The sequence below is a fragment of the Pongo pygmaeus genome, chromosome 13 (assembly GCF_028885625.2).
Source record: "Pongo pygmaeus isolate AG05252 chromosome 13, NHGRI_mPonPyg2-v2.0_pri, whole genome shotgun sequence".
NCBI lineage: Eukaryota > Metazoa > Chordata > Mammalia > Primates > Hominidae > Pongo > Pongo pygmaeus.
This window is the reverse complement of record NC_072386.2, coordinates 89,337,466-89,364,329: the sequence shown is the minus strand read 5'-3', so window position 1 is coordinate 89,364,329 and position 26,864 is coordinate 89,337,466. Positions and strand designations below refer to the sequence as shown.

Below are 26,864 nucleotides of genomic sequence, written 5' to 3'. Positions count from 1 at the left end.
CAAACTAACTGGAAAGAGGTATTTTAAAACAAAATAACCAGGGCATTAGATAATATGAAGGAACCACTGCTAATTTTGTTAGATGCATTGTGATACTGTGGCTATGACCAAAACAAAGGTACCAGATCACTCTATCAGCCGTACACATTGAATTATTTACCAGTTAAATAAATGATAGGATGTTTGGGGTTGATTTTTGAATACTCCAGTATTCCCCTTCCCTCCAAAAAAGATGGTGGTAGGAGGTGGAACAGATGAAGCAAGAATGTCAGTGTTGATAATTATCCAAACTGAGCGATGGGTATGTGGGGGTTAATTATACTATTCTAAGCTCCTTTGTGACATTTTTAGGTTTTCAATAATAAAAAGTTAAAAAGAGAAAGAAAAAGGAGAACCGGCTCTATCTGTGCCTGATGTGGCATCACTAAGGAGATTTGAACTTGGTGCTTTGTGTATACCTTGGGGTGAGGTACAGAAGAGCAGGGGGACATTGTTTGGGAAGTCACAGTGCGTGAGCGGGTCAATCCAGAGCTGGCTGCCCACTAGGATGCTCTGCAAGCCCAAAGCCCCAGCCCCAGTGTCTCAGTTACTTGGTTTAGCACTGGACTCAGACACCCGCATTGTTTCAAGCTTCCCAGCTATCTCTAACGTGTGACCAGAGTTAAAAACCAGAGTTGTTGTTCACCTTTTTCCTTTTATAGATGATGACAAGGAGGCCCAGGGCCTACCACAAGTCAGCGGCATCTCTGGAAGCAGAACCTCGAACTCCTGGCCCCCAGTCCAGGATCTTCCCACCACACCACACTCTCACGGATGAGGACTTCAGCTGGGTGAAGCTCGAGAGCTCCAGCTCTGCAGGCCAGCATGCAGGTTCAAATCCCAGCTCCACCTCTTAGAGGCAGGCAACAGTGGCAGGTGACTTTACCTCTCCACATCTTATCTCCCATTCACCTTATACTGGAGAGGAGTGTGGTGAAGGGAATCAGATAAACTTGGAGCACAGAGTGATTAATCAATGTCAGTTCAGATGGCTTATTTCCTGCCCCTTGATTGTGAATTTGTTTGGGGACAGGAGTGAGGTCACGTTCATCTCTATTTACAAGTGTCCTGACTGAGAGCCTAGAGCCGCTATGTGTCCAGTCAATGAGTGAATCAACAAATGAATGCAAGACAACTCTAAAGAGACAGGAAGCAGCGTGATAACCGCTAGAGGAGGCCCCGGAACAAGGGGCATTCAGGACCTCAGGGGGCTCTCCTGATCCCCCGTCCCACAGCCCCTCCCCTCACAGGTCAGTCCTGCCGCACCGTGGCCAATGGGCCACATGACTGTAGCTTGAGTGGTGGCTTTCAAAGTGTGCACAACCAAGTGGTGTTTGGGGAACTGACGAGCCTGTGCTGGTCACCAAGGAGATAGTTTCCTTTAAAAATGTGTTCACATTGGAAGAGCAGTCCCTCTTCACACAAGCCCAAGCTGAGGGCCAGGTCTGGGTTTCCTATTTCTAAGAGACACAGTTATAGTCCTTAAGTGGTGACAACCCCAGGTGTGTGTACAGAGCTCTGTAAACATTCTCCAACCTGTATTCTCTGACTTGGCCTTGCAGCCACTCATTTTCACAGATGAGGAAACGGAGGGCCAAAGAAATCAACGGATTTGCTTAAGGTCACACAGTTGCAGCCAAGAGTCATAAAAACTCATGTTGGCAGGGACTTGGAGGTCACCCCCCAACACACACACAGCACTGATGCTCTCATCCCCTCTACAGACCTGCCACATCTTACTGTCAGCTTTGTCCCCAGAAGAGCACTGACTGTTAGATCTCATTTCAATCCAAAGATCAGTATGGGACACAAAGCTAGGTCCCCTTGATTTTAATCTCTTGCTTTTTCTCTACGAGCTGGAGTTTCCTCAAGTGTTCCCCAGGTTAAAGCTCCTCAAATGCCCAAATTTGCAAACCAACGTGAAAACCTACCTCTGAGAAAGCTGGGGGCCAGCCCCTCGCACAACTCTGGCCTTTCTTTCTCTCCCCTGTAAGGTCTGCCAAGTCAAATCTTACAGCTCTATGCCACTTACTGGAGTGACCCATCTTTCAGGAGCCACTGTGGGCAGGGGCAGCGGTGGCCCATCAGGGGGAGGGCTGCCGGACTCTTCACCCCCAGCTGTGATGAGGGGCTCCTCTGTTGTGGCTGCTGCCAAGTCTTCTTCATCACCAGGACCCTGAAAACAAAACCAGCATTAAGGCACCACCTCACCTCGCTCACGAGGCTGCTGGGGAGTTGTGGTAACAGTCGTTTCTGTGGTGCCAGCCCAGTTTCAAAGCACGTTCTTACCTATGACCATCATTACCCCCAGCACACCCCTCCTGAAATATGCATCTCTTCTAAGCCTCAGTGCCAACTGTGGACCACTCATCTCTGAGTAAATTCTTGGGCAAGGCTAGGAGGGAGCAGGGCTGTGGTCTCTGTTACACTCCGGCATTGTGTCCTGCCTCCCTCCAGCAGCTGCCCACCCAGACATGTGCTCATAACCAAGCTACAGGTGCCCCTGCCAAGGCCAAGAATGGCTGTTGTCGCATGATGCAGACCTGTCTCTCCCCTGTGAACCAGAGAGGACACCAGACGACACTTACAGAAGTGACTGCCTGCTCAGGGGCCATGGTGGCTGTGAGGGGAGCCAGGCCATCTGTGGGGACCCCACTGGCTTCCTCATCCTCAAAAGTACTGAGGGACACTTCGGTTGCAGCTGCAGCTGTTGTTAAACTGTCTTCACTGCTTGGACCCTGAAATGAAATTGGCATGAGGAGCTGTGCCCCTTCGCCCATGCCCCTGGTTCAGTGGGTGTGAGGCTGGGCGGTGGAAAGCGCTGGAGCCTCAGATAACTGGAGGCTCCATGATTACCTTTCCTTCACTCCTCCAGGACCACACCTTCGCCTGGAGCTCCAGCATTAGAACATACCTTTCAGGGCATCCTCCCACCCACCCCAGAGCCCCCTCTAGCACATCTCTGCCAAGCGCTTCTCTGGCCTTAGCTTTGTGAAAGGAAAATAAATCTCAGGATCCCCAAATCAATAAGCCAAAGGGAAAAAAAAATCAAGCTGGGAACTACTTAGGGCAAACCTGTCTCCCATTCTAGCCCTTAAAAAGATAGCTGCTAAGATAAAAAAGCTACATACCTCCCTAATAATTTGTCCATAAGGAAATTCCTTGCAGACAAAGGACAGACAGAACTCAAAGTCACCCCTCTGCTCACTGAGATAAATGCATATCCGATTGCTTCCTTTGGAAAGGCTAATCAGAAACTCAAAAGAATGCAACCTTTTGTCTCTTATCTACCTATGACATAGAAGCCCCCTCCCCACTTTGAGTTGTCCTGCCTTTCCGGACAGCACAAATGTACACCTTATATATATTGATTGATGTCTCATGTCTCCCTAAAATGCATAAAACCAAGCTGTGCTCCAACCACCATGGGCACATGTTGTGAGGATCTCCTGAGGCTGTGTCACGGGCGTGTCCTTAACCTTTGCAAAATAAATTTCCTAACTTTCCTGAGACCTGTCTCAGATATTTGGGGTTCACATTTTGGCAACCAAGAAGGGATTCTGAGTGGAGGTGCCGCTGACCTTTGACAAATCTCATAGTGGTGCTTGATACCAGCTTGAGCTTTCTTTATGGTTCAAACCAATAGGACAATTTGCCGAGGCCTAGGAGCCTCCCCTCCAGAGAATCCCTGATCTCCCAAAATTTGGTCAAGATCTAAAGTTTATTTTGCTGTACAATTCTTTTTTTTGGAGTCTTACTTGCTTCCAACAAGGAATGCAAGTTTTCTTGCTTCTAGGATGATGGAAAGACGAAACTCCTTTCTGGAGTTTGAGCTCATTTCTAACAGGGAAGGCAAGTTTAAATTCTTTCCTGCTTCTAGGATGGTAGAGAGCAATCTTCCGCGTAAGACCTATCTCTAGTAAGTAGCTGAATTGGGGTTTTGTCTTGGCTGAAGTTAAGATTAACAACCAGCTGTTCTTAATTTCTCCTTACTATTAAAGTGCTCAGTAATCATGTTGTTAGGGTTTTTTTGATTGTTGTTCTGGTCTTTCTCCCATCAGATTTGACCAGCTCTACCTGACTTGGTCAAATCTGAATGAGAATTCTAAATTATGGGTAACAAGGCCTCTCTGAATTGGCTAAAATTTCTCACAGCTACAAGAGAGGGGGAAAAAAACCACAACATGCATGTTTGCTATCTTTGCTTCCTGTCTTAAAAAATTTTTTTCTTTCGTTTACTTTTCTTCCGCCCTATACCTCCTTCTCCCTTCACTATCTTTAGTACCAACAAAAACCTAGAAGAGGCTTCTAATCACTCAAACCCCTTAAAGTATTCAGAACAAAGGCACCACCCGCCCCTTTTTGGGGAGTTCCATTTTCTTTGTGGAGTTTCAAGAGTCACGAGCAGATTCTTCTTAGGTCTAAAGCTCTGCTCTCCTGTGTTGTAAGACCTGACCTCTTTGGCTTTTGGGGGTACCAGAGATTACCTTATACTGGGAGAGGATTTGACCTTGGGGTGTAAAATGGTGGATGAGAGTACAAAGTTAGAGGTGGCTGAGGACAATTTACAGGAAGTGGTCTTAGCTGTTTTTTTTTTTTTTTTTTTCTCCTAGGAAGTTATTGTTTAGGACCCTAATTCTAGTTCAGAGGTACATTCTAAAGGGTGTCTTCTCCATTGCCTTTCCTCCTGAAATTAATCTCGATTGGCTAGTGTGAGCATTTTGCATGAGGAACTGAACTATTGTTTTCACAGATAAATGGGAGAATGAGTTTCCTCAGCTTCAAAGAGAAAGGGCATTTTGCTCCTCCCAGCTGAAAGGTGCCCCTGGGTGACTGGAGGCCAAGTGGGAGTGTCTGGGGGGTTGACCCCCTCATGACATGCAGCAACCCTACAGGGAACCCCCAACAAAATTAGTTTAAAAAGCCTCATTCAGGAAGGGCATATAGGAGCTGGTCACTCTGCATTTTGATTTTGAGCCCTCTTGGAGGTGCTAGAACTACACAGACAGAAACTGAGACACGTAAGAGGGTGGAAATGGCTCAGTGGTGACACACTGTAGAGTCTCACCCACAACCAGCACACTTTGACACACTCCACTAAAATCCTAGGTCACAGCTCAGTTCATCCCTTAAAATAAAAAATAAATAAATAAAAAAGGCTGGGCACGGTGGTTCATGCCTGTAATCTCAGCACTTTGGGAGGGATCATGAAGTCAGGAGTTCGAGACCAGCCTGGCCAATATGGTGAAACCCTGTCTCTACTAAAAATACAAAAAAAACTAGCCAGGCGTGGTGGCATGCACCTGTAGTCCCAGCTACTCAAGAGGCTGAGGCAGGAGAATCACTTGAACCCAGGAGGTGGAGGTTGCAGTGAGCCGAGATTGTACCATTGCACTCCAGCCTGGGCAATAGAGGGAGACTCTGTCTCAAAAAAAAAAAAAAAAAAAAAAAAAGTGGGAAACAAACAATCTAAGAATAAGGAAAAACAAGGAGAATGACCCTCTTTCAGGCACTCTGTTGGTTTTATGGTGCCTCTTCTTGCAAGTGTTTTTGTAAAATTGACATATATGGCATTTTCATGCACAATTACAGCAAGAAAAATTCAGAGCCCAAAAGTTGATCTGCAACTATGAAGTTCCTAAGTTCTCTATCTCTCTGCTTTCTTCTCTGCCTCTGCCTGCTTTAAGTCTGATGTTACATTTCTCCTGAGATAAAATCCACTGTTTGCATCCAGACATTTATTTTTGTTATTGTTTCTGCAGGACAATGCGTTTGTATTAATATTTCATGGCTAGAGTTCTGAAGTAAAAGCTATAGGATTTTTGGTTGTATGAGTGTGTATGTGTGTGTTTATGTGTACATACACATATTTTGCTGTGTTTTTCGCTACAAGGTATGACATTGGCTTAAAGAGTACTCATAAATTAAATAATAAACCCAAATGCTTTTCAAGTTCACATGACTTAAGTCTTTAATAAGCTAGCTTTAAAATTACTGGTAAAGCAATATTAGAAATGTCTTAAGAATTTCCAGCATACATTTTTGTTTGCATTTATTGATCAAGTAATTTCATACTCATCCCTGCCAAATACTATAAGGTGTAAAAATTTGGCATAAGGGTTACAAAACTATAAACTCAGCCCAAAACAGGATAACCTTTGCTTGTGTACTGTCTGATAAATAAGACAAGAACATTAGTTTAATGAAAATAGCTAAATCTTCATTTAGTAAAACAACCATATATTTAATCTTAAGGTTCTACTTAGGTAAACTCCTGAAATTCACAGGCTATAAAACGGTTGGCAGGGAAATAACTTTAAATAATGACTATTGCAGTTTTCATAAATACAGTAATCTAGGTACAGTATTAAAAATAATTAGGTAAATGTAATGGCATAAATACTTATAGACAAATATGTCATAATTTCGAATCTAAAGTTAAATTAAATATAGATATTTCATTAGTTGGGTATTTTCCAATTTAAAAATATATTGTAAGGAAACATTCTTTCTAAAAAAAGTGTGTTTTTTTTAAAAGGTGAATAATTTTTGTCTCATTCAAAGCTTATTTAAAGGTTATGTATAAAACAAGGTGAAGGGAATCAGGAAATGAGAGAGATGGAAAGGAAGTTATAGAAATAAAGAGGTAATTTTGGTAAGAAAGCTTAAAGAAAAATAATTTTATACAAGAAAGGATCTTTTATGGTAAATTTTGTCCTAGAATAAAATGACTGTTTTTTTTTAAGAAAGACGGATGCTCAGGAAAACTAGAAAGTCCAAGCATGTCAGAAATGGTCTGTTTACATCATAATAAGAAGACTGATGAAAAAAAAAACTTTCATATGAGCAAGTTGTCTATAATTAAGGGAAATTATTTAAAATGGTCTTTCCAGAGACTGGGTTTTAATTTTTAAAAAAACCACTTATACACTAAAGAATTGGTTTGAACTACAAAATTTTCTTAAGGTATTGCTTTACTCTTAATAAATTACAAGGCATTATAAAGTTTTTTACACAAAGTTCCACTTTTATTGCATCTTGCTCTTTTCTGTTTTCTCTCGCCTTTTAAAAGGCCTGAAATAATAACTAATCTTCAACTCATTTTCAGCTCCTGTAAGATTTTTTTCCCTCTGGTTCTAAATGTTGTAGCCTGACACTAAAAAAATGTTTTATCTTAGAGATCTAAAAGGAATATTTTCTTCCAATATAATATTACCCATAGAGAACAGCAGTCGCACTGCAGAAGGTCTTTTCTTTTGCCTTTGGGTAACTGGCCTAATAATCAGATCTTGCACTTTATCTAAATAATTCCTATGTCATTATTACTAAGTTTTAGTTTGTTTAGAAAAGACTCAGATTAACAAACAGAATATTTTTTTAATTAAGGTTATTACATTCATATAACTTTCCGTGAAGGGAGCCAAAGGCCCATGGGACCTGACCAACTCAGCATTCCACCGGAGGCTATATGATTGAACAGCAAACTGTTTATCGTGAATGCAGGATATGAGCAAACTCACAAGTGTTCCTGCCGACAGAAGTTTTGCTGGAGGCAATCACTCCCTGGTGCCGAGGTTATCTACTGCAACATTTAGAGCCTGTTGTTTGAGGAATGCAGTCTTGCAAGCCTACTCTGGACTGAGCAGCTGACCCCTTCTTCCACTCCCCTTCTCACTGTCTCTTTTGCCTAATAAATATGGAGGGCTGTGTAAAGCTCAGGGCCCTTGTCCACTAGAGGCAAGTTTCCCTTGACCCCTTCTTCCAAATATACTCTTTTGTCTCTTGTCTTTTATTCCCACATTTGCCCCCATTTGTTCAGTCCACCAGGGATCGTGGCAGGTTACATAGTAGCACCCAGAACAGTGACAGAATCAGGTTCTCTACATTTCTGTATGTGCTTTTAAAGTACCTGTGCCATTAAGTTACAGGGGTTTGATTCCTGGGTCTAAGAAGGACACCAAGTCCTGCTAAATCTTAAACACTGACAGCAGTTAAAGCCTCACCTACAGATCCTGTAGAAGGTGTCAACCAAAATAGACTGTGTTCGTGAGACATAGGGCCAAAGATTAAAGCTATTCAACTCCTCAAGGTCCAAAGACTATTGTGGAAGAAGTGGGCACATGAGATTATAAGGGCAGATTTTGAGAGATAAAATAAGTTTAGTTTCTCTATAAATTAACCATTAATGTCAAAGGCATGCTGATGCAAGACCAGCATATTGGCCCCTGTGTCAGATTAACAAGGTTTTCTTGGAGCATTAACCCACTCCTTAATAAAGGTTATAAAGGTTATAAAAAGGCTTATGGAAATTATATCTTATGGTCAAGATGATTAAAATTTTATAGATTGTTTAAAAATTTTTGAAAAACAAATTTAATTGGCCGCCTGTTGTTTCTATTAGGGCTAATTGTTTGAGAAATCAATCTCCTCAATCAAAGAATAAATATTTTTGCCTCTTTTTTTGAAATCTTTGAGGTATCACTTTGGCTAAATGAATGACTTATTTTACAATGACCCGTGATCCTATTTTGTGATATCAAGCGTTTTATACTTTTTATATTTGACAAACTTTCCAAAGTCAAATTTGAACTTAGGTCCCATTAATTTTTTGATTTTCAGAACCAAGAAAACTTTTCTTCTGAGCTATTATTCCCCTGAAGTCCAAAAGAGACATATTTGGCTTATTTGATACAATAAAATCATACAGGAAGTATTTTCAAATATGAAACAGTGTTTAACCTTCTTTGGATTATATTTACATAAATGTGTTATTAGTATGTGCTCAGAACTGTATGAAATTTCTGTGATTCTGATATGTTTTAGCATATATTATCAGTAGTAATTATTATGTAAAATTGCTGTATGCCACAGAAGTAACCAAGTTTCCTTGTCAATTGTGTCTTTAACTATGACTGTTTTAACACTTTTGTCAACTACAGTTGTTTTGCTTTTATCCCTTTCAAAAGGTGGTTTTATAATCGGCATAGGACTCTGATAGGTGCTCTTCAATGCAAGTTTTGAAGATTGTAATGCTAGAATAGAAAAAAAACTTCCAAGGCTCCCATGAAGAGCTGAAATGTTCATGAATAACATGCAGAACAGGAGTTAACTGTGGACTTTTAGAAGACTGAAAATCCTTTTATAACTTTTTGCTTAAAACATTGCTGATCCTTTTTCTGTTTGTTTATCAGAGCCAAGAAAACTTTTCTTTTGAGCTATTTACAGCTTTTAACAATTGAGTAGCCAGGCTCAGTGGCTCATGCACTTTGGGAGGGTGAGGCAGGTGGATCATCTGAGGTCAGGAGTTTGAGACCAGCCTGACCAACATGGTGAAACCCCATCTCTACTAAAAATACAAAAATTAGCCAGGGGTGGTGGCACATGCCTGTAATCCCAGCTACTTGGGAGGCTGAGCCATGAGAATCGCTTGAACCCAGGAGGCGGAGGTTGCAGTGAGCCGAGATCATGCCACTGCACTTCAGCCTGGGAGACAAGAGAGAAACTCAGCCTCAAAAAAAATGAGTAAAATATACTCATATAAACAAAATTTGGAGCATATTTCTACCTGATCTCTCCAAAAATTTGGTAATTAGTTGTGAGTATTCTCAACTTATAATATAGTTATTTGTGTAAGTGTGATAACAATCTGTTTTCTTTTGTAACAGAGCACAACTGGAGACACTGGTTATTTTACCATGGTTTTGACTGGAATGGCATGCTATCAGATACAGACTCCTTTAAGGAACCAAAGTTGATTTATAGAGCCAATAAAAGCCCCTTGGGAAAGCTGGCCTCATACCTTGTCTACACAATCTCTGTACAGGTTCCTGACCTGTGGTAAGTAAAGAATGTCACTTTCTGAGAGGTCCAGGAGCTCCAAGTTTTCTTGAGACCTCAAGGTGAGGCCTTCACCCAATTAATACAGGTATTTGCAGGCATGGGCTGTCCTTAAGGCATTAAAGTCAAATCTGAGATTCTTTATGGAATAAAGCTCCACCAAAGTCAATTAAAAAAAAAAGAGGAGCCTATATGGCAAATAACTATTCTTGCTGACTTTATGCAAACACTCAGGCCAAGTATAATAAGACTAAAACTTAATTTGCAAATGAAATTGTCCTATGATTTTTCTTTAGTGAAAATGGGACTGGAAGAGAAAATTTATGTTTTAAAATAAACTATAGAACACCTGTTGTTAGATTTTGGTCTTGCCTAATGTTTTTCAATTTTTATTACTGTCTACAGTTTGGACTGAATTCTAAAATTTGTACTGGCTACAAGTCTCCAAAATAATGTTTTCAAAATTTTTTCTTCTTCTTTTCCATTTTTTCCCCATTTTTGAAATCACTAAAATTAAGCCATGCTTTCTTAAAACCCTGGAAACTGAAGCTAGACAACTTAAACTTCAGAGGAAAATAACAGCAACCTATTTACATAATAAGCCACTTTCATACCTGCCTACTGATGTATGGACTTCAGAGTAATATGACCTATATCAATTTTCCAGGATTGTTCTTTTTTTATTTGTTGTTTTTCTCCCTTCCTTCCCCTATTTTCTCTTGTAGGGCATGAGACTTCACAGCCTGCTAAAAATGAACTTTCCTAATAACATGGGACCTACCTATCTAGGAATAAACCCTCCTAGCCATGAGAAATCAACTAAACCTGAGACTAGAGACTCATTTTCTTTAAAATGCTTTATCTGAAAGATTTTGAAAAGAAAAGGGGGAAATGTGAAAGGAAAATAAATCTCCGGACCCCAAAATCACTAAGCCAAAGGGAAAAATGAAAATGGAAATTGCTTAGGGCAAAACTGCCTCCCATTCTATTCCTTTAAAAGATATTTACTAAGATAAGAAAGGTAAATACCTCCCTCACAATTTGTCCTTAAGGAAATTCCTTATAGACAAAGGACAGACAGAACTCAAAGTCATCCCTCTGCTCACTGAGATAAATGCATATCCGATTGCTTCCTTTGGAAAGGCTAATCAGAAACTTGAAAGAATGCAAGTGTTTGTCTCTTATCTACCTATGACATGGAAGCCCCCTCCCCACTTTGAGTTGTCCTGCCTTTCTGGACCGAACCAATGTCCACCTTACATATATTGATTGATGTTTCATGTCTCCCTAAATTGCATAAAACCAAGCTGTGCCCCAACCACCTTGGGCACATGTTGTCAGGACCTCCTGAGGCTGCGTCACGGGTGCATCCTTAACCCTGGCAAAATAAACTTCCAAAATTGACTGAGACTTGTTTCAAATACTCTTTGCTTTACAGCTTATACACCTCCAGTAACTAGGATCTTACCACCTCTACAGACAGCCCTTCTATTTTCAGACAACCCTGCTGGTCAAATTCTAGTTTCTATTAAGCTAGGACTTGGTAGAACCTGATCCCTGGCTTTCCCACTCTGTCATAAGTGCCTAGACATTAAAGAAAGGGGAGGACAGGGAAAGGGAGGGGAGGCGGAGAAGAAGAGGAGAAGAAAGGAAAGGGCAACTGGAAGAGGAAGGAGAAGGAGACGGCCACTTTGTTCACTGAAAGAATCCATATAACTGCCCAGTGGCCTGAGGCACCATCAGTGCATGTCCCCCACCTCCACCCCCCCCACACACTGCAAGGTCTCCCGGCATGGATGCTAAAAGGCTGAAGGCTGCCTGACCAGCACAGACAGACCAGGGGCACAAGTGTGTGCAATGACATCAAAGGCCAGCATTCTTGATCTGTGATGTCCTGATGACCCCAGCCATTCACTCACTCAGCAGATACTCATTCAGTGCCTATCATTGGTCAGGAATGAGGTATGTCAATGAACAAAATACTATATCTATAATCTCTGCTCTAGCGGAGCTTACATTCTGGTAGGGAGCCAGACATGAACTATTTGCCAAGTTTATTATCAACTACAATGATGATGAGGCCTTCTGAGGACAAGAATGGGGAGATTTCACAGTCTGGAATGACATCTTCTTGAGGAATTCCTTGAGCTGAACTCTAAAGGATAAGCTAGAATTAAAAGGAGGAGAGAAGGGAGAAAGGTTCTCAGCAGAGAGAAGAGGGTATGAGGCAAGAGGAAGAGAGGCATGATGGAGAAACTAGAAGAAGGTCAGTGTGGCTGAAGTGCTGCTGAGAGGCAGAGAGGAGGGGCCCAAGAGGTGGTCAGCAAGGCTAGGTAGGCCAGACCCTGCAAGGGCTCTCAGGCCAGGTACGGGAGCTGGGTCTGCAGCAAAGGGCGATGGGAAGCTTCCAAGAAGTGTGGCTGAAAGACTGGAGACAAGCTGTGAGAGGATGGAGGAGGCCAGACAGGGCCCTTAGCAATTGCCTGGGCTGTGGACGCGGCAGCTCAGTACAGGGGCCAGCATTGGAGGAGGACAGAGCTGGCGATTCATGATGTGTTCGCGCAGAAAAATCAGCAAGACTTGATGCTTGATGGGATGTAGAACTTAAGGAAGAGAGAAGAAAATTCTGGTTTAGGCGACTGGAGGATGATGGTCTCATTCATTTGAGGTGGGAACATAGGAGGAGTGGAAAGGAGAAGTTCAGGTTTGAATCAGCTGAGCTGGAAGAACTTGAGGGCACCCATAGTAGAGACAGCACAGGGACAGACTGGCCAAGTGCCTTGGGATGATGTGCCCTACCTTCAGGAGCTGGACAGTGTCTGTGCCCTGCATGAGAGAGGGCTGGGAAGGCCTGGCCGTGCCCTCTGACCCCTGCTGGGGCCTGCTACCTGTAGCCTGACCCCACCAACCTCCAGGATCCTGCCACTCCTCCATTCTGGCTCCCACCCCCTGTGGGTGGAGGCAGCAGGGTCCTGCACGCAGCCTTGGGACATACCCCACCTCTCCAACTCACCCATCCCCAGGGCCCAGCTGCTCACTGACCTCCAGGGGCTTCACCACACTCACCCAGGCCTTGGCAAACTCCACCCCCGAGTGAGTATTTGGTCAGAGATCCCTGTGCCTCAGGCTTCCATGGGTTTGCTGAGCAGGAGCCCCACACTCTGAGAAGGCCAGGAGCTGCTCCCACCATGACCTTGACCTCTGGGCACTGTACGATCCTTACCACAGTGGCCTCTTCCCCGAGGCTCTGGGCAGACATGGAGAGGTCCAGCTCCCCGGGGGCCACACCACTGGCCTCCACTTCCCCAGGCGTGCTGGCGAGTGCCTCGGCCTCCCCTGCTGCTGTTGCTGCTAAACCCTCTTCATTATCTGGACCCTGAATAGAAAGTCAACAGGAATCACGTCAGTGCCCCATGATGCTGATCCACCACACTGTGGTGAGGAACAGAAGGCCAGGGCCCCTCAAAGCACCTGCACACCAAGACCTCACTTCACATGGAAACCCACAGTGACACATCAGACAGAAATACAGAAGCCTGGTTCCTCACACCACTCATGCTGCGAGACCACCCCAGCATCCCACCCATGTGGTGTGCCATCAGCCACTCCCTACCAACCCCGAGGGGCATGTGCTCACCAATAGCCCTTCCAAGCTGTGTCCCCTAATCAGAGAGTGCAGCTTCTACTGGTGCTTAAGTCACTGTGTTGAAACAAAAGTCTAGGTCCTCAGACTCCACAGCTTTCTTGTTGAAGCAGTAGTCTACCCTCGTGGACCACTCCCTGTCCCACTGTCTCCCTAGCCCAGTGCCATCTGGCTTCCACCGCTCCGACAGCCCTGAAGCTGCTCTCCCCAAGGCCACTCACCATGAATGGACAAATTCAATGGATGTTTCTCACTCCTTTGCTCACTGGGACTTCTGGGAGGATCTGACATTGTTGGCCACATCCCAGGGCAGGCTGGCACCACCACTCACCCAAACTCCAACACAGCCCCCAAGCCCGGCCTTTCTCCAAGTTTGCTTCCTCACCCTTTCTCCTCTCAGTAGTCAGGGTGATCTTTCTGGAATTATAATCTGGCTACATCCATTCCTTGTTTCTTACCCTTCAGTGACTCCCCACTTCTGCTGAATCTTCTGTGTCCTTAGAGCCTCTCTAGCCACTTCTCCCCGACCCCTGGCTCACGCTTGACCCCGCAGGTATGCTGCCCTTCCTCAGGCTCCAGGCCTTTGCTTCTGCCAGCCCACCTTGCTGAAACACCTATTTCACTCACTCTGCTAGGCGACTTCTACTTACCCTCTCAGGCCCGCCTTCAGCATCCTTTCCCCAGGAAACTTCTGTGCCCCTGAGTCTGGGCTCTAGGCCCCTTTTTCAGTGCTCCCAGGGCATCCTGTGCTTCACCTACCACTGACCACAACCCCTCTTACCACCCTGTCTTCAGGAATCAGGTCTATCCTATTTACTATCCATCCCTGAAACCAGGCCTAGTGCCCAGCACAGTGTAGCACTCTGCACACTGCCACTGAATGGGTCAATGCTATTTAGCGCTTACTCTGACAGACTGGCCCCATGAGACGGTCACTGTGTTTCACAGACAGATGGGGAAAGCCAGTGACTGCTCCCACCCAACATAACCCCCAACCCCAGGCACAGGTGAAGGGGAGCTTGCACTCTGAGCTACTTACTGGAGTGACCCCTTCCTCTGGGTTCTTGGTGGACATAGAGAGGGTCGGTCCCCCGGTGGGCACACTGCTGGCCTCTGCTTCTCCAGCAGTGCTGATGGGCACCTCGGCCAGCCCCGCTGCTGTCGCTGCTAAATTCTGAAAACAAAGGCATCACAAGAGACCATGTCTCTGGGCTCCCATCAACATGCCTGTGGCTGGAGAGAAGAGACTGCCTATCCTCCTCCAGCCACCTGCATTTCTGTAGCTTCTTTCCCTCAAGGACTTTCACATCTATGGTTTCATAAATCCAGGGATGGGAAAGACTGCCCAGGCACCTATGTCTGGTGTTTGATTCCCATTGTCGGTTTGCACCTCCAGTAACACGGAAATCACTGCTCCTGTGTCAGCCTGGTCCAGCTCTAGATACTTCTACTGAGACCCATCGCCTCCCTGTGACCTCCCCACGTACCCATCCAGAAGGCATTAGACAATGTCTTTGCCCATGAAGGTGCTTCAGAAATGTGTAGGCAGCCCCTCTGTCCTCCTCAGCCTTCTCTAGGCTGGGAGACAGAGACATCCCTGCTTCTTCTCTCTCCCTGTGACTCAGTTTCCTTTGGGAATGCACAGGCAGATTCTCTGAAGGTTTCATAGCAATGGGAGAAATGGAAAGAGAGAGCAGCTTTGGGGCTGGTGACAGCAAACTATGTCCTATCTTCATTTCCCAAAGTTTGTTTATTTATTTATTGCAAAAATGTGGTTCTTTTGGTTACAAAACACACCAGGCTAATCAAAGTTAAAAAGATTTCCTTGCTGCAGGATTTCTCAGAATCTATAAAAAGAGGAATGTAGAGTGCAGCATTTCCCAAAGTCATTTGACCACAGAGCCCCTTTTTCATAAAACATATTAAATCCTTGCAGAATTACTGTCCCAAAAAACAGTTAGAGGAAAGTTGAGGTCCCAGGATGTTAAAATGAGACTCTTTCTAACTCAGCGTCAGCTAAAGCCTCAAAGGGCAAGTGCAATTTCACAGGCATCAGGTAATCTCCCCATGCTAAAACAAGGAAATGGCACCCGTTCTACCAGCTCGTGCCCATCTCCTACCTCTAGGCTGTGTAAGAAACCACACAGGACTCATTTTGGGGTTCAGTGCCTGGAGAGCAAGAATTCCTTTGGAAAGAATTTTCAGTGTAGTGCGGCTCTTTTCCTCCCCTCTCCTCACTCCAAACCATTTGGTGAGCTGGGTATGTATTTCCTGGAATTTGGGAGGCTCAGGGTCTGGTGTCTGATTTTCTCCAGGGAGACAAAAGGTGAAAGGAGGGAGCCCTTTAGATTCAGAGTTGGGAGAGAGGGACAAAGGAAGAGAGGGGAAGGGGAGAGGAGAGGAGGGGGAGGTGAGGGAGAAAGAGAAGAGGAGGGAAGTGGGAAGAGGAGGGGAGGGGAGGAAAGGGGAGGGGAGAGGAGGGGAGACAAAAAAGGGGAGAGGAGGGAAGGAGGAGGTGAGAGGCAAAGTGGGGAGGAAGGGAGGGGGATGGAGAAGGGAGGGGTATTTGTCCTGCAGTTGCTTTGCTGGAGATAGACAAGATAAAATCTCTCCAAAGGGAGCTGGCTGAAATGGGCTGTACTCAAAGGGCCATGCAGAAGATCTGGGCAACCTGTATGGGGTGGAAGCCCGGGCAGAAGTTACAAGGCCAACTATGGAAATTTGATCCTAGATCCCCTGCAAGAAGACCTCCCAGGAACCACAAAAGCCCCCATAAGAGAGCGTTCCAACAATCAGGTCTGTCTTCCACACCAAAAGCCCAGATCACAATTTGACCAGCCAAGTACAACTGTGCCCATTTCTCCAGGTGGGTCAGCCCCTGCAGATGTTAGAAATAGCTCTAGAGGATGCGGAGATCATGAGGATAAGGAGGAGAGAGAAGTGAGAAAATAGAGAGGAACCCCCTAACCATGCCACCCTTTCCTGGCAGTTTCCTAGTCTACAGTAGGCCTGAGTATAGAGGGGGGAAACTGTGTTTGTCATTTTGTTGAATTTTTGATATTATGCTGGGCTTGACTTTTAAATATCTGTGAAAATTGACTGTTACCAGATAGTGACTGAGAGAGCTGTGAGAACTGTCTTAAGTTTTCATCCCAGGAGAAGGGAAGGAATGAGCTGGCGTTGTGGGTTTTCAGCAGGGGCCATAGAGAGAAAACTATTTATGCTTTAATTTTGCATCCTAGGGAGCCCAGCATTTCAAAAACTGGCTTCGCAGGTGTAAAAGCCAATTACCAAACAACAGCATGAACGCACCTGCAGTTAATCTGATTCTGTCTTGAAAGGGATTCAAAGGGCTGATAAAGCTATGTGCCTTCACAACTGAGCAGGAGGGCGGGGGTGTGTTGGTGAGGCCTGGACCCTCCTCACAGGCAAGTGTGAGGACAAGCTTGCACTGCATATTCCCCACCAGTCCTGTGCATCCCTGGAGAGCCTCTGTGGCCCTGGGACTCTGACCTCCTCTGTACCATGAGGACAGAAGCAATCTTGATGCTGTTCAACCAAAATCCGTGTGGTTCTCTCTGGTGCTCAATAAAATCATCATCAAGTTTGAAATAAGAAAACAAGCCCACTACTGACTAATCAAATGAAATTTACCATCTACTCACCTTTTCTTCAGCGATGTCAAGGAAGGCCCCAGCCCCTGAGCCGCTGTCAGTAATGGGGTCACCATCCACAGAATGAACCCCCTCCAGTGTGTCATTCAGGATCTCACCAGACCCTACAGGAAGCAGACATTCTGCTATCAATAACTACATTTTGCAGTCTTGGAAAAGAATGAGGTATCTCTTCACCAACTAACTTGGAAAGATGTTCAGATACCATGACACAGGGTCAAGAGGGGGAAAAAAAACAAGTTGCAGAACAACATACATGGCAAAGCATGTATGGTTTCCATTCCAGGCTCTGGCACCACCTGCAGGCAAGTCACTCAACCTCTGCCTCAAATTCCTTATCTAGAAATGGGGAATTACAATAATTCCTACCTCATAGGGTTGTTTTGAGTACTATGTGTCACAAGGACTAAGTAAGTTAATGCAAATAAAGCACTGAGGACAGCCCCTGGCATATAGTAAGCAATTGATAAATGTTCATTGTTGATATGGTTTTATGTGTGTAAAATAGAAAAAAAAAGTATAAGTATAGATGTCTTATCATTATTATATATATAACATATTCATATTATGTAATAATGATTACTATATGACATATATAATATATACATATATATGTATATGTATATGTATGTGCTTATATATTTATATACTTGGCTAAACCACAGTGTTTAGTACTGATATTTTCCAGAAGATAGGAGTGTAAGAAGAGGAAACTATTATTTTTCTGGTTTATACAACTAAGCATTAATTTAATTGTTCCCACATGCATATATTTCTTTTGCAATTTAAAAAGCAGCCCGGAATCCCAGCACTTTGGGAGGCCAAGGTGGGCAGATCACTTGAGGTCAGGAGTTTGAGACCAGCCTGGCCAACATGGTGAAACCCCATCTCTACTAAAAATACAAAAATTAGCCAGGTGTGATAGCACATGCCTGTAACCCCAGCTACTTGGGAGGCCAAGGCAGGAGAATCACTTGAACCCAGGAGGCAGAGGTTGCAGTGGGCAGAGGTTGTAGTAAGCTGAGATTGCGCCACTGCACTCCAGCCTGGGTGACAGATTGAGATTCCATCTCAAAAAAAAAGCAAATGGAGTTTTGAAACAAAGAAAAGTTATTCATTGGCCGGGCATGGTGGCTCATGCCTGTAATCCCAGTATTTTGGGAGGCCAAGGCAGGAGGATCATTTGAGCTCAGGAGTTCAAGACCAGCCTTGGCAACATAGCGAGACCCCATCTCTACTAAAAATTAAAAAAAAAATAGCCAGGCATTGTGGCATGTGGCTGTAGACCCAGCTGCTCAGGAGCCTAAGGAGGGAGCTCATGCCTGGGAGGTCAAGGCTGCAGTGAGCCATGATTGTGCCACTGCGCTCCAGCCTGGGTGACAGAGCAAGACCCAGTCTAAAAAAAGAAGAAGAAGAAGAAGAAGAAGTTGCACTACCATGACTGCACGCCTGTTATGGCTGGGCCCATGCCAAGATTGTCCCATGCACTCCCTCCGGCAACCCTCCTGCTGGCCCACCTGTCCTGCCCACCGGGACCCCTCCCATCACCTTCCTGCAGGTGGGCAGATCCTGGGTAGGGATCCCACTATCACCCCATGACAGGTGTGTCCTGCCAGATCCACACATTAATACCTCAGTATTATTAACCCTGGGAATGAGACTGAGGCTGGGAAGGGCCCTGAAGCCAGGTCAGCCTGTCCCCGGGCCAGGCCCTTCCCACATACGCTGTGCTCACGCAGGTCTCATGGTCACAATAACTCTGGAAGAGATGCCAAATCCTCCAAAGGACTCTGCCCCCCTCCCCACCCACTCCTGTCCCATCCTGTGATGGAAGAGTGGCCAGCTCGGGTCGAGCACTCGCGTCTTCCCTGCTCTGACCACCAGGGGGTGCCGTGCAAGCAGCCGATTGCCTGTCCTCCAAGGCCTGACCCCTGCCAAGAAGGAGGTGGGGTGGCCCCTTCCACGGGCCAAGATGGTGTCAGGGAAGCTCCGAATGCAAATATTAGGGGCTTTGCTTAGCCAGGGCTTTCTCCCACCATCCGGGCTGTCTACACATCAAGAAGAAAAGGACACTTTGGCTAGCTCCGTTGTTTTCAACTGACCTTTTGTCTGCTAGATAAGGAGTGTGGCTGATCCCGGGAACAGGCCAGCTGTGTTGGGATCAGAGCCCAGTCCCCACGTGGACCTCATCTTCTCAGTCTAGGAAAGCCCTCGCCCCAGCCCCTTCGCCTTAACCCCTTGCTGAGAGATCCTAATTCCACCCCTGAGAAAAGCATTCGCAATTCAGAAGCCACTTCCACAACTGCGGCCAGATTCAGCCCTCTCATCCACCCAGCAGTGGGGATTGTTCATGCTCCTAGAGGACGGCTAAGGAATCTGAAGCTTGGAAACTGATCAGCAACTTGCCCCAGGCCGACAGCAAATAGGGGGCTAGGCAGGGCCTCCTTCCAAGCTGTCTGACTCTCCCCAGCGGGCAGTATTTCCACAGCAACACCCTGCCTCCTTGGCTCTGTCATGACGTTATTAAATTATCCTACATTTTTTTCTCTCCAGTTCTCTATACTTTCTCTGACCCACAGACTCCCCAAATTTAGTTGTTAAAATAACACTCATTAACTGATGGCAGAAGCAAAAAGAATAGTGATACGTATTATTGTAGAAGACTTGCATTAATAAAATACAGAAGTACAATAAAAAAAGTAAAAACCATCCATAATCCTACCACTCAGAGATAACTGCTTATAACATTTTGATGAATATTACGTCTAATATGTGATGTATCTAATACACACACATCGCTCTACATAGCTATATGTAAATAGATATAAATAACATATATTCAAAATTAGGCTCATAGACACATAATTTTGGAATTTGCTTTTTTTGGTGGAATATACCACGATCTTGTCCCTGGGTCATTAAATCTTCTGTATCACCAATGTCAGTGCTGTATGTATGAATGAAACAATTTGGCCGACCAATCCCTACTGTGGGCAGTTTGGGTTATTTTTGTTCCTAAGAACAGCGCTGCCAGGAATGATCTTGTACTTACATCTTCAGTCTGAAGTGACGGCCCCTCTGAGAAATGACAGAAACCACAAGCGATCTCAGGACTTGGACATATGCCAAGCTAGTGCCTGGGGGATAGTGTTTGATGCCGGGCCTTTACCCGTGCTCCTCTGCACGGGTAGGGGGACAAGAGGCAGGGGCCAGAGCCCTGGATGGGCAGCCAGGGGACCAGCTCTTCTCCTAGGGACTGCTGCTGCCTTGCTGGGTAACTGGCCCCTCTCTGGCCATCAGTTTCTTACTTGTGCCACACAGGAGTTTAGCTGATCCTCTGAGAGTTGGGGAGTTTGTGGCAAAAGTCAGAAAGGGTGGGGACTCTGGACTTAGCTCTTCCAAGTGTTGGTTTTTCCACCTATAAAGTAGTGGCTAGTGCTACTGAGTAGGCGGTATGCTGTCGGTGTTGGAGACAAAATATCCAAACACTTGGCACACCGTAGGTATTCAACAAACAGCAAGGATTATTACAAACTTTTCTGTTAAACCCCAGAAGGGATAGAGTCTGGGAGTTAGATGCTCCAGATCTGGGGGTTAGAAGCTCTGCTATCTGAGATCAAATGCCAGCTCTGCCATTCACAAGCTGTTTGCTCCTGGCTGGGTTACTTAACTTCTCTGTGGCTCAATTTCCTCATCTTGTCTGTAAAATGAGGGTGGTTCTCACCCTTTCTTAAAGGGTTGAGGGGAAGGTTAAATGAGATTCTGTATGTTACATACATGGCCCCGGCTGGACACATAGTAATCACCCAATAAAAGGCCACTATGTAGGCATGTGCATCCGGACTTGCCTTGTTCGGGGCTGCTGTGCTGGATGATGCTCATGTTGGTGGTTTCCGGGGTCCCCTCGGGTACAGGTTCACCAGAAAGTTCCATGTCCTCAAAGGGGGAAGATGGAGTTGGAGGTGTGTTTATGGGTTCAACTTTTGCTTCTTTGGGCTGAAGGGAGGAAAAATGAGATGCAAAATGATTTACTTGGCAGTAAAGCAGAAGAAATGACAGTGAATATCACTGGAGAAAATAATATATCCACGAGATGCTGAATAAACCAAGGGGAAAGCTTGGCCCCACTTGGTGTCTACCTGGGCAATGGCTGCACCTCCCAGGGCCTGAAAGAGGTGCCTACTAGAGGTCATTAGATTCTGTTCAGTTGACAGTGAGACTATTCATCTCAGCCAAAGCTCTCTGAGCACAGGGACCACGTTTCTGTGATTCCCAAATCCCAGGTCAGCCAGAGGAGGTGCCAGTAAAGATCTGTTAGATGAGGGAATGATTGAATGAATTAGTGAACAAATGAATGAACCAGGCTGCACTCAATAAACTGCATATAAATTCAATGCCAGATATGAAAACACCTATGAAAATGAAAGATGGGTATGGTTCCTTCCGAGGAAGCTTTAGCATCTATATAGCTTTCCCAAAGCCAGTCAGTGTCTTAACCAACGCTACCAACCAGAGAAAAACAAACAAACAAAAACCCAACAGAAACACAGAGTGCTTCAGTGATCTAGGCAGAAATCCCGGCATGGGCTCCAAAAGTCACAACATCACCCCTGGACCCAAGCAGCAGCTTGCGGGACTCAGCGCTTGTCAGCATTCAGATAGCCTCATCACTTTCTAAGCTCAAGGGGCTGGGGGTGCATGGAAGAATCTTGCGGATCAGTGTTGAACTCGTGGTATGAACAAGAAACCAATCTTTGTTTTGTAAGGTACTAAGATTTTTAAGGTTAATTTGTTACTGCAGCATCACTTACCTTTCCTGACTAAATAACAGAAGGTTATTTCCTTAATTCAGAATCTAGTAAATCAATAAATTTCTGGTCCATGGAACAAGGAGGATTCTTGGAAGCCTCATCATTTAGAATTTAATAGTTCAGTTCTTACATTCAGACCTGGACCAAATCCCAGCTCTCCACTTATAAGCTCAGTTATGTTGGGCAAGTCATGGAGCTTCACTGAACCTCAGCTTCCTCCTCTGTAAAAATGAGGACAATAAAGAACTACTTGAAGGCAGGAAATAGAAAATGCATGGAAGGGCTAAGCACACCTTTATGTTTAGTACATAAATATTCCATATTCGTTACTGAAAACACTGTAAGTGCAGATGAGCAAAAAGAGAAATCACCTTGAGTCCTAACACCCAGAAACAATCACCATGGATTCTATTGTACTGTAAAATCTTCAGGGTGGAGGTGGGAGGAAAGGCTTTAAGGAGTTGGGCCTTGGAGAATGAGCAGGGTTTCAGAACATAGGGGTGGAGGGTTGATGAAAGTCAGGGCCTGGCAACTTGAGATTGGCAAGAGCCTAGGGCTTGAGGAGGGAAGCAGTGGAACAGAGCCCAGGGAGGCAGGCAGAGGGAGGGGCTGGTTCTATGGGGAGAAGAATGGGCTTGAACCCAAGGGCCACAGGCAGCCACTGGGGAGCATCGGGCGAGGGAGTGCTGGGGACAGCTGTGTGTTTGAGAGAGTCCTCGCTGGTGGCAGTGTGATCATGGACTAGGGGAGCTGAGGCTTATGCCAGGTGACTGGGGGGTGGCACTAAAGAAGTCCACAAGGCAGGAACCAGGGCAGCAGTGGGAGCAGAGAGCAGGCACCTCCCCAGGGGAGGTTGTAAACAAGACCAGGTGGGATGTCTCCATTTCACCCAGATGGATGTTCATCTAGCAGGGTAGATAAAGACCCCTGCCCAGGAGGTTCCTCTCCTCTCCCTGTGAGGGATCAAGGCAGAAGCCACTCCATCACTGGTTCAGGAACCAATGCTCAAGCCCCTGAATGCTCATCTCTAGGCTGGAGTGAGGCTGCTGGTGGCTGGTAGCAAAGGTGCTCTATAAGGCATTTGGACTTTGGGATGAGGCGGGCAGGGCAGGTGAGGGTACAGGAAACATAGGAAGACAACGAGATGGGGGCTGCGCTCTGTAACTCAGGGTGGCTGAAGTTGGGATCCATCCCGTCAGCCAAAAACTTCTTTTGTCAAACTCCCAACAAGGCATCCCAACTCCCCTGCAAGGACAGAGCATGGTTCTAGTGAGTTGACCCTCAGGAGTGAGGGTAAGGGGACCTGCCTCAAATAGGTGGCTTTGGTTTTCAGAGGTCAGTGTGAATGGGGATCCAGTGTGGCCTGTGACAAAATAGGAATCTCAAGTCTGAAGACTTGCTATTAAAAGTGTTGCAATTTGCTGAGCCCAGGCTCACGTCCACACAATCAGATTTACTCATTCTGCACATATTTCCAGAGGCCCTACTGTGTGCTAGGTCCTTGGCTGAGCCCTGGGGACACAGAAATGAATAACTAAGACAGCGTGTCTGTCCTCAAGCTGTCAGGCGATGGAGGATCCCCAGACCTAGACCAGAAGCAACAAACCACGATTCGGTGTGATGCATGGGATGGCGGGAGTGAGAGACAAGTGCGAGAAGGGGGCTTAGCTAAATAATGGCCTCCAAGGAGAGGATGTGGACTGGATCCTGAAGGCTAAGTAGGAACTTGCCGGGCAGAAATGGGAGCTGGGAGGGGCCCTCCAGGCAAACAGAACCGCAGGAACTAAGGCGCCATGGAGGGGAGAAAGTGCTCGGTCTGTCCAGAGAACTGTGAGCATCTGGGTATGGTTGGGAAAGAGGCCCTGGCTAAGGACCAGGATCACCTGCGGAGCTTTTTGTCAATACAGATTCTAGGATCTTTCACTCCAGATCTACCGAAGCTGAACATCCAGGTCTACAGCCCAGGCAAGAATCTGCTTTTAAAGACCAATCCCCCCCAACACAGTGCCTCCCCAACCCCCCATGCCACCCCACCCCCAACACACACTTACACACACATGACCCTGATGCACAGCCAGGGCTGAAACCACAGGGATGTTAATTCGAACAGCATAGAACTTTCTGAAAATGCAAAGAGTTGGATAGCAAGGACCCCGATCCTAAATGGGGAAGAGGGCAAGGAGGGGCAGACTTTGTAGTCCCTGACCACTCAGAAAGTCTGCAATTCAGTTCACTGGCGACCGCTCATGTCTCAAAGGGTGGCAGGCTGGAAAGGCTGAGGATGGGGAAGTGAGATTCATTCCAAGAAAGAAGTCAGACAGACAAGGGGCGGGAGGGGACTGTCTGAGATGAAGAGGGAAATTCCCCGTCCTAGAGGGTGGCTGCCGGAAAATGCCATAAAGCCCTTCCAGGAGATGTTAAAAGGGGGAAGTCCCCAGCTCAGGGGTGGCATGACTGAGTGCACTCTGGACCCTAAGCTGGAGACCTGGCTCTGCCACCTCCAGGCTGGGGGCCTCCAGCAACCATCTCCACGGCCTCAGTGCCCTCCTATGTAGAAGAGACCCCAAACACCTCCCTGCAAATGAGACTAAAGGAAATAGAAGCATGTGGAAGAGCGTGAACTGTGGCGCAGACAGACGGGTGCACAGGGAAGGCATTCTGATGATCAGGAACAGACAGGTTAAGGTCAGGACCACCAGGCCTCGAGGCACAGCCCAGGGCAATCCCTTAATAACTGAAGGCAGCCACAGGGGTTTGGCATGCCTGTCAGCCCAAGCCACTGGCCAACCAGGAGGCCCCAAGAGGAACGAGGCATCTGTATTATGCCCGGTGCTGAGTCCAGCACTGAGCTGCTCTCTGACACATCACATCACCTCCCTTAATCCTCACAAGCCCATTGGTCAACAGTAGCAACAACAGGCACTGTCCAAGCATTTTGCACAGGGCAATTCGTCTAATTTTCACACTAACCCTATGAGGCAGGTCCGCTCTATTGTAATCAAGGAGGAAACTGAGCCTTGGAGAGCTTAAGTCACTTGCTCAAGGTCAAGAGCTAGTAAGTGGCAGAGCTGGGATTTACGCTTGGTGGAACTCTGATTTGCACCAGTTCCCATAAAACCACTAAGAAAAGTGGGGCTGGGGAAGCATGGAAAGAAAGTGTTTGAGGTTCCCCAGAGGCCACCAAGTCCATCAAATCACCAACAACTTTTTCTTTTTCACTTTTCCAGATAGTCTGGGGATTGATTTCATAGGCCCCCTTGGCTGACACGTGCCCCACATCTGCCCCGGGGGCCTGCAGTGCCATGGTCCTGGGGAGGGTCCAAGCCTGGGGAGTGAGTGGGGCCTGGCTTGAGTCCTGACTTCACTACCCTGTGACCCTGGAAGAGGCACCCCACCTCCTGGGCATTCATTTCTGAATCTGCACAATGGGGCTGATGCCACCTACCTTGCAGGGTGGCAAGAAACAAAAGTGAAATCATGTATACAATAGCGAGAGGTGACAACGTGCTGGTGGCCCTCGCTCGCCCTCAGCGCCTCCTCGCCTCAGCGTCCACTCTGGCCACGCTTGAGGAGCCCTTCAGCCCACCACTGCACTGTTGGAGCCCCTCTCTGGGTTGGCAGAGGCTGAAGCTGGCTCCCTTTGCTTGTGGGGAGGTGTGGAGAGAGAGGTGTGGGCAGGAACCAGGGCTGCGCACAGTGCTCGCGGGCCAGTGAGAGTTCCAGGTGGGCGTGGGCGTGGGCTTGGCGGGCCCCCGCACTCGAAGCTGCCAGTGGGCGCTGCCAACCCTGGGCAGTGAGGGGCTTAGCACCCAGGCCAGCAGCTGCCGAGGCGGTGCCAGGTCCCCCAGCACTGCCCACCGGCCCACACCGCTCTCGAATTCTCACTGGGGCTCAGCCGCCTCCCGACAGGGCAAGACTCGGGACCTGCAGCCTGCCACGCCCGAGCCCCCCTGTAGTGGGCTCCCACGCGCTCAAGCCTCCCTGACCGGCACCGCCCCCTGCTCTGCGGGGGCTGTTCCCATGGGACCACCCAAGGGCTAAGGAGGCAGTGTGGGACTGGCGGGCAGCTCCGCCTGCGGCCCTGGTGTGGGATCCACTAGGCAAATCCAGCTGGGCTCCCGAGTTGGGTGGGGACTTGGAGAACCTTTATGTCTAGCTAAAGGATTGTAAACATACCAATCAGCATCCTGTGTCTAGCTCAAGGTTTGTAAATGCACCAATCAGCACTCTGTGTCTAGCTCAAGGTTTGTAAACGCACCAATCAACACTCTGTGTCTAGCTCAAGGTTTGTAAACACACCAATTAGCGCTCTGTGTCTAGCTAATCTAGTGGGGACTTGGAGAACTTTTATGTCTAGCTAGAGGATTGTAAATGCACCAATCAGCACTCTGTATCTAGCTCAAGGTTTGTAAATGCACCAATCAGTGCTCTGTGTCTCGCTAATCTAGTGGGGACTTGGAGAACTTTTATGTCTAGCTAAAGGATTATAAATACACCAATCAGCACTCTGTGTCTAGCTCAAGGTTTGTAAACACGCCGATCAACACTCTGTATCTAGCTCAAGGTTTGTAAACACACCAATTAGTGCTCTGTGTCTAGCTAATCTAGTGGGGACTTGGAGAACTTTTATGTCTAGCTAGAGGATTGTAAATGCACCAATCAGCACTCCGTATCTAGCTCAAGGTTTGTAAATGCACCAATCAGTGCTCTGTGTCTAGCTAATCTAGTGGGGACTTGGAGAACTTTTATGTCTAGCTAGAGGATTGTAAATGCACCAATCAGCACTCTGTGTCTAGCTCAGGGATTGTAAACACACTAATGAGCACCCTGTCAAAATGGACCAATCAGCTCTCTGTAAAA

At 46.4% G+C, this 26,864-nt stretch overlaps 1 protein-coding gene across 2 annotated transcripts in view; it reads right to left on the bottom strand.

Moving 5' to 3' along the window:
- Positions 1-26,864, bottom strand: part of COL15A1 (collagen type XV alpha 1 chain) — a 127,546-nt gene that overhangs the window by 53,152 nt on the left and 47,530 nt on the right. For both annotated transcript variants that reach the window (XM_054501944.2, XM_063649756.1), the window contains exons 6-11: positions 21,042-21,189; positions 17,185-17,297; positions 14,559-14,693; positions 13,100-13,252; positions 2,628-2,777; positions 2,072-2,215 (exon numbers count right to left, since the gene is read on the bottom strand). In XM_054501944.2, the coding sequence (XP_054357919.1) occupies positions 2,072-2,215; positions 2,628-2,777; positions 13,100-13,252; positions 14,559-14,693; positions 17,185-17,297; positions 21,042-21,189 (843 nt within the window). The remainder of the gene's footprint in view (positions 1-2,071; positions 2,216-2,627; positions 2,778-13,099; positions 13,253-14,558; positions 14,694-17,184; positions 17,298-21,041; positions 21,190-26,864) is intronic.